Source organism: Vigna unguiculata, chromosome 1, assembly GCF_004118075.2.
Source record: "Vigna unguiculata cultivar IT97K-499-35 chromosome 1, ASM411807v1, whole genome shotgun sequence".
Lineage (NCBI taxonomy): Eukaryota > Viridiplantae > Streptophyta > Magnoliopsida > Fabales > Fabaceae > Vigna > Vigna unguiculata.
This window is the reverse complement of record NC_040279.1, coordinates 25,216,743-25,224,585: the sequence shown is the minus strand read 5'-3', so window position 1 is coordinate 25,224,585 and position 7,843 is coordinate 25,216,743. Positions and strand designations below refer to the sequence as shown.

Genomic DNA, 7,843 nt, shown 5'->3' with positions numbered 1-7,843 from the left:
TTCAAAAAACAAAAAGTTATTCCTACTTACTTGAAAGAGAAAACTACATATTTTGAAAACCTTTGGTACGCTCTTGTACAGTCCAAATAGTATAGAGTGGGTGTGAGAAGAAAACATTGAAACAAGTTTATTGCACACTAATGAAACAAACAAAACCCTAAAGGCATATGTATCCACACATTTATTTCCACAACATCTTATAAACATGAAATATGAAACTTGCATGCAAAGCTTTCCCTATTAACAACATCAGATATCACATGTATAACTCAAAAACTATTTAACGCGCATTCTGACTGAAATTTGAATTATTTTTTGAAAGATGAGAAATTGCAGACTAAAAAATTTCATGTCCTTCCCCAACTTCTAAATAAGCTCCTATGTTAAAGCTTCTATGTTAAGCATCTCAAATAAACTCGTATTGGACACATGTCATTGCATACAAATTTTATTATAAAATAAAATAATATTGGAAATCATTATTATTATTATTATGATTATTATTTAACTTTCCACAAATGTGTCCTGAAAAGCACAAATTTGACCCGATCTCAGTTTTGTTTCCATAAAAAGTCAGTCAACCTTTATAATCACTTGTTGAATAAAGTTATAATTGTGTGGACACCTTGCACCAACTAGAACCAGCAAAGCCAAATTAATGAAACATGATTGAGAGGTAAACAACCTAAGCCCATGGTTTTCTATTATAAGTCCTATGATGTTATAAATGAAGAAATAAATTGTCGATGCCGTTATAGTAAAGAGAATAAATGGAGCGTACTATTGATGCAATCTCAAAGTAAAAGAACAGAAGCATTCCTTGAATATTGACAGAAGGGGAAAGTGACAGGAGATTTTTGCATTGTTCTGCTACGGAACCATAGCGTTAGTAGTACACAGTGAGATGCTACTACTAAAAGGTTGAGAATACTACATATTCAAAACAAAAAAGAAAAAAAAACTAAAAGGGTGTTGGACCCAGGTACTCTATTCCATCCATTTCTGAGTTCTCTGGCATTTCAATTTCTTCCAACCATGCGTAACTATAATCCTTGTCATTTTCTTCTTTCCCCTCACCAATCCTTTCTTCTGCACAGTAAATCGTTAATGGTCAGAGACTTGAAAAATAATGTGTCATTCAACGTGCTCAGACTCTGCAACGAAGTGGACAAAACCTCATACCAATTAACAAAGACAAAATCTCTTATTCAAAGCACACTGATTATAATTAAGTTTTGTGATTCCTTGAAGCAATGTGAATGTGTTTAGAGAGAGAGAGATACTGACTTGGGAAAACAGTAGAAGGGTGATCTTTGTAGTAGGAACAGTCACGGCCATCTTGTTTGGAGTAAGGAGGGCCAATGACATCAAGAACAGCACATGGGGTTATGGCTTTGAATTCATGGATGTTGCCTCCACTCGTTGGATACAGCACAGAAGTGTCACAAGATGATGTGAACACCTTATCAGCTTTCAACTTTGCCAATCTCACTACAAAAAATTAGAAACAAGAAACAGTACCTGCATCAGTTTTCAATTGGAAATTCATGAGTACTACAAAAATTGATAATTGAGAGAGAGAACGCACATTGAGATGGTTGTTGGATGAGGTTGTCATTAGAGATCTGAGGCTGAACCCAATCATAGGACTTGATGTGCATTAGTCCTAACAGAAGCTTGCTGAAAACAGTCATGCCTGGGTGGTTATGGAGAGGAATGATTCCTCCTTCAGGTATGAAAAAGATGCAGAGCTGCACAAAAAGGAAAGTGTTATTACCATAATTACTTAAGCACACAATAGCTAGCTAGAAGCAATGAGAATGAAACACACTTACTGAGAATTTGTCACACTTGTACACAGTTGTGTAAGTCACCCTTTGATTCTCTTTCCCTACATTTCCAGACTTGAAGAACTGCAGATCTTTATTTAGCCCAACATCTTCTGCCTTCATGTTATCTGAAACATATTTATTCACAAATCAGATCATGTCAAGATGAATATACCAAGTAATGGCAAAAATCAATGCCCAGATTCTGAAAGAGAATAAATTGCAAATCACAATCTACATGCATGTCATAGTTTTCTTCATCTTTAGCTATATAATTATTTTCTGAGTTAAATAATTGACATGAATAACACAAAATAAAATACAATTCTGCATTCTTGAGAAAATGAATATGTTAATTGAGTGCGAAAAACAACCTGAGAAAGTAAAGTTCAAACATGCAAACAGATGCAAAATTCAGACAGGCCCAGAACATGACAACATGCGAAAAAGGAAAAAATCATTCAACAAGTATTATCATGATTAACATCATACCAAGTATCTGACGCAATCTCTGAACATCTTGTGGAGAAGGAACAGTGCCAGCACCTTTGAAAGCTTGTGTGCATGAATGAAACAGCCGCTGAAGCGTGTTTGAAGCAGTCATGTCGGGTTTCCTAAGCCTGCGATGAAGCTGTTTCTTCTTCTTTCCAATGCCCCTTTTCACATAACCAACCTTGTTTCCACGTTCAACTCTCTCTCTACCACTATCCACCAAACTTCCCTCCATTATACGAAGAACCAGCTCTTACTTATAACTCTTCTCAGATCCTCAAGAATGGTTTTTGCAGAATCAAAATGAGAATTGAGAAAGTGTGACAAAGAAATGGAACAGTTGTGTTGTTTGACTTGAAGGAGAAGATGATTGAAATGTTGATATTGACAATAAATAAACAGTGAAAAAGTGCATGAGGAAGAGAAAAAAATGAGGATGAAATTTAAGATATTTAGTACATGATAAAGAGAGAGAAGAACACGGTTCGAAAACTAGGGGCATACAACATGGTATTGTGTTACTGTTTTGTTTTTAAACGAAAAGAAAAAAAAATAAAAAAAATAAAAGAAGAAGCAAAACCGGTGTTGTTGGTGCACTTCGTTCACACCCCATAGATTATTTCGAAACTGGCGGTTAAAGCGACCCCTGTTTTGTAGGTCACGACGGTGACTAGATAAGAAAATTACGATAATCTCCATTTTGTTGCTTTATCTTTTATTTAGGATAAAAACAGATTTTTTATTTAACTTTATCCTTATCTAAGTTAGGTTTTATGTTTCTTTTTCAACCATCATTATTTTGTACACACCTGTTTTCGGCATAGGATTAATTTGGCTTTATAACTTTCTTTATTAAATAACTACACATAAATGATCATTATGAATGGAAATTAAATTAATATTTGACTTTAATGAATTATCTCGGATTTTGTTAGAAAAAATTAGAATAATTGTTTTAATAGTTATGTAAAAGTAAATTTTAAAAGATATATTTGTTAAACTTGTATTTATTACTTATTCTTCTTTTTTGTAAGTATCATGTTTTATTTCAAAACATATATGAACATTTTTGAAATATAAAACCTGCAGGATATAACACGAAGGGTAGATGGTAAAATGAATCATTGTTGTGCATGACAACAAAAATGCATTTGGGATATTGAAAATGAGAAAAATAAAAAAAAGTAAAAATAAGTCACAAGTGTTTCAGACATTGTTTCACGAAACATAGATACTACCCGTGCACTCTTCTTCCCAAATACACAGATAGATGACAGTAGAATAATTGTAAGACAGCTTACTTTTTTTCTTTTTTTATAGTTATGTTTATTCTTTGAATCTCTTTGCAGCGTATGTTTCATGACTTAAACTTGTTAGAAAAATATTAAGGAATAAATATTTTTTTAATATTTTTGTTTTATTGATTGAAACTTATGAAATTGAAAAGAATCATGAAGATTTAAAAAATGATTTCTAATAGATTTTGATGACAAAGAGACAAGAATTAGCGAGAAGGTTATCTTGTTTACATTTATTTGGCCTGCTATGTTTTCGAATATCAAAGCTAATGTGGCAGAGCTTGAATTTGGAATTTGGAAGCATGATACGTGTAAACGATCTTTTGCTGTATCTGCGTTGTAATTGTAAATTTGTAAAGAGAAAATTCGAACAAAACAAATGTGTACAGTCAAAATCAGATGAAACACTGGCACATCTTATCTTTTCTCAGTCGATGATGGGAATGACTTCGAAAGTTGTGATTAAACGTGAAAACAATGAAGAGAAGTCAAATTCATTTATTTCTCTTTTAAGGTTAAAATCGAGAATGAGTTTCCAAAATTTGAGAACGAGTTTTTTAAATTTTATAAAAAGATATTTTTTATCTCATCTTTTTAAAGTAATTATCATTTATCCAGATAGATTAAAAACATAAATGAAGTAAAATATCATTTTCTTCATACAAATACAAATACAATTGATTGATATATTTCTATAGAAAATGTAGTTTCAAGGAGTGTGTAAGTAAAATTTATCTAATAAGTTTGTTCATTGATTCAAGTAAACCCCAACTGTTCATAAAGTTATTCTACTGGATTGAGAATCCGAATTTGTTAAATTTCTCACAGTGAGAAATTCAGATTATAAAATAATATATCAATAGCAAATTGTATATATTATTTTATATGGAAAATAATATATATTTACCTATATGGAAAATATTTTTAAATTGTATATAATGCATTTGATAATTTAATAAATTAAGAATACAAATAAAAACAATTATTAATATGATCTTAACATTTTATGTGAATGGAAAATATTTACTTTTTAATTTTTTAAAATTATATTTTTTATAACTTAAATATAAATATAATTTTAACATTATTTTTTATTTTAATATTTATTTAATGTTGAAACTTTTTTCATAGTACATCTAATAAAAACAACAATTTTATCTCGTGCATTTATTACACTATCAAATTTAATATATTTCTTAAATTTTGAACTCAATAATTAAATAAATATTTATTTTTCCAATTCTTTTACTTTAGATTTTAATTGAATAAATTAAGTTTAGATTTTAATTGAGTAAATTAAGTTTGAAATATTGTAACAGTAACAAATTAAAAGTTAAGTTAATACTTCATTTATCACTTTAACTTAATTTAATTTATTATGTAAATGATAAAATTATTTATAAAAGAATTATTCTAACGACTTAGAAAATGACTTTTTACTATTGACATAATTTTTAAAAGTAAGATTCAATTATTTTAATTAATAGAGTTTATAAAAGTGAAATTCAATTATTTCAATATAAATAAGAATGAGTTTCATCATTTAAAAATATATTATATTTTTAGAAATTACAAGTTATTTACCTTCTCTCTAAGTTTTCTCACACTTTTTGTTCCATTATTTGAAGATTTGAGATTTCTAGAATGATTTTTAAAGTGAACTCCCTCTTTCTTTCTATTCGATCAATCTCTTTATTTGAGTAAGTTGTTTCCTACCCTTTCCTCTAGGTTCAAATATGTTTTTCTTATGCATGTGGACACGCCAAAGTCAAAGAGTTCATTGACTTTGTGGTCATTGGACAAAAGTATTCTCGTTGGATGACTCTAAAGTCAAATAACTCACTAACTTAGTTGTCATGGGTGCTACCTGACGTTAGTGTTGTGTGAATTTTGTCACAAAATCTTGAGAGTTTCAACAATGCTCTCGTTGGGCGAATACTACATCGCTAGGTGATTTATTATAAAAATTTGTTATAGTGCTAAAGTCTCGACGAGATAGCCAGGTGTTGTTCTTTAAGCGAGTGTATGCTCTCACTAAGCGAGACCAGCAGTGTTTCTGATCATTCAATTTTATGAGATTTATGTTTTTATGATATAGTTTAATGATAGTAGAATGTTAGTACTATAATTATCTATGCATTTGAACTGTATGTTTGAGGTGTTAATGTGTATAAATATAATTTATTATGTCTTTAATAGATTATTTTATACCTTTAATACATAATTATCAAGGAATTTTAATTACTCCCTGAAAATAGAAAATATCCTATAATTCTCTCCACCTTTAATTGAATATTAATATGTAAATATATTTTATAGTGCCTATTTAAGAAAAGAAGATTGCAAAATAAAAGTAAGTCTTTTTAAGAAACAATATTTTATATTTGAGTATGTTTTCATATACCGTGATATTTTGACATGGTATCATAACTACAACTTTGAACCGTGGGTCTCTCTTGTGTTCTCCATCCTAATCTTCTTCGACGTGTAATCGTGCTTCGGGTGTCCATCTTCGACATGACACCGTTCGCATTCGCTGGTTTCAAACTTGTGATTAACGTTCAAAATCGGTGGTAATTCTTCAACTTGTTCGCTTCTTGGTTCGTTCTTGTTCGTGTTTAGTGGTAGTTCGCGACTTTGATTCACGCTCGTATCACTATGATTGTCGTGTTCACTTTGTTTCGTTCTCACAGTTCGTCCTTGCTATTGCCCGCTCACATTATTTTGTTCTAGTTTGACATTCGTTGTTAATCGCAACGCCCCTCTCATCCTTTCTCCGCGTCTTTGTTCATCATGGCCTCAAATAAACTTGTCGCTTTTCTAGTTCGATTTAATGGGAAAAATTATACTGCTTGGGAATTTCAAGTTAAGCTCTTTGTCAAAGAAAAATAATTATAGGGTCATATTGATGGCAACGATCTCTTTCCGACAACTGAGGCATATTTGGCGAAATGGGAAACATAAGATGCCCAAATCATGACTTGGATTCTTAGCTCTGTTGAGCCTAGGGATGGCAACGGGACGGGGCGGGTACGGGTATCATGATCCCATCCCCATCCCCATAATAAAAATTAATCCCCATCCCCATCTCCAAACCCAACGGGTATACAACTTTTGACCCATCCCCATCCCCACCGGGTAACGGGTATTTTCTTATACCCATACCCATACCCATTTTTTTATTGTTCCATATATCAATTAAATATTTTTTATAAAAAAAAATTTAAAAATCACACCAACGGAATCATGATACTATCAAAATATTCAATATTAAAATAACATACTCTTTTTGATTTTCATGATGTCAAATATTAAGAAAAATATTATAATAGTATAAATCTCAAATTAAAGTATCAAATAACAACTAAATAAAATTCAAATAATTATATAAAAGCTAAAAAATTACACATTACTAAAATTTTATAATAACCAAAATATTTATTAATTTTACAAATGATCAGTGGTTTCATTTGCATTCGATCCACCTACACATAGAAAAAAAATGAAAAATTAGATATGATATAATAATTGAAATTGAAAATTTTAATTACTAGAATATAATGTACCTTCTTCATCAGATTCATTTTCAGAACATCTTTTCCTTTTAATTTTTTAACACCTACAAACACCAAATGTAGAATATTAGATGAGAATTCACAAAAAATACTAACAAAAAATATTAATAAATTTGAGTAACTTACCTAGATGGTTTGAGTTCCATATCCAACTTCTTGTACACATCAAAGCCTCTATAGTAAATAATTAAACATTATCATGAAACAAAAAATAAATAATAAATAAAATTATCATAAAGAAGTAAATATAATTAAATGTATGACCCAAATTTGAAAATATCCATTTGAACATAACATAACGAAAAAAAAAATGTATAATTAAGATTATGATAAAAGGAAAAGTACCTTGAAGATCTGCTTAAACCTTAAAGAACAAGCCAAACAATTAAAAGAGAGTAAAAAAGTGTATAACCAAAGTAACAAAAAGAAGAGCTACAAAATAAGAGTCAAACATTTTCATGAAAATAAATAAATAAATAAAGATAATCAAATGTGTAACCTAAAAATTATTTCATAGAATGAAATTGAGGAACACCTATTTGAACATAACCATGTACAGAGACTAAAAATTATGTAATAAGAAGAAGAAAAATTACCTTCAAAATTAAATCTTGAAAAACAAACCAGACAATTGAGAGAGTAAACAAAG

The 7,843-nt window shown here is 29.9% G+C and overlaps 1 protein-coding gene across 2 annotated transcripts; it reads right to left on the bottom strand.

Moving 5' to 3' along the window:
• Nucleotides 1-787: 787 nt before the first annotated feature.
• LOC114175952 (plant cysteine oxidase 2-like) lies at nucleotides 788-2,862 on the bottom strand. 2 transcript variants are annotated; one of them, XM_028060812.1, is made up of 5 exons: nucleotides 2,322-2,856; nucleotides 1,836-1,957; nucleotides 1,589-1,751; nucleotides 1,288-1,491; nucleotides 788-1,089 (listed from the first exon to the last, which is right to left on the bottom strand). In XM_028060812.1, the coding sequence occupies exons 1-5, from the start codon at nucleotides 2,554-2,556 to the stop codon at nucleotides 962-964; spliced, it is 852 nt and encodes a 283-aa protein (XP_027916613.1). In that variant the 5' UTR covers nucleotides 2,557-2,856; the 3' UTR covers nucleotides 788-961. The 2 variants fall into 2 exon arrangements, with proteins under 2 accessions (XP_027916613.1, XP_027916620.1); XM_028060819.1 differs by having other exon boundaries at nucleotides 978-1,154; nucleotides 2,322-2,862.
• Between the last annotated feature and the right edge of the window lie 4,981 nt (nucleotides 2,863-7,843).

Excerpts from the sequence above, each read along its gene's own strand:
- LOC114175952 (XM_028060812.1), bottom strand. The coding sequence starts at position 2,556 with ATGGAGGGAAGTTTGGTGGATAGTGGTAGAGAGAGAGTTGAACGTGGA. Across the intron at positions 1,958-2,321 it reads GAGATTGCGTCAGATACTTG|ATAACATGAAGGCAGAAGAT; the intron begins GTATGATGTTAA and ends AATATGTTTCAG. Across the intron at positions 1,090-1,287 it reads CCCTTCTACTGTTTTCCCAA|AAGAAAGGATTGGTGAGGGG; the intron begins GTCAGTATCTCT and ends TTTACTGTGCAG.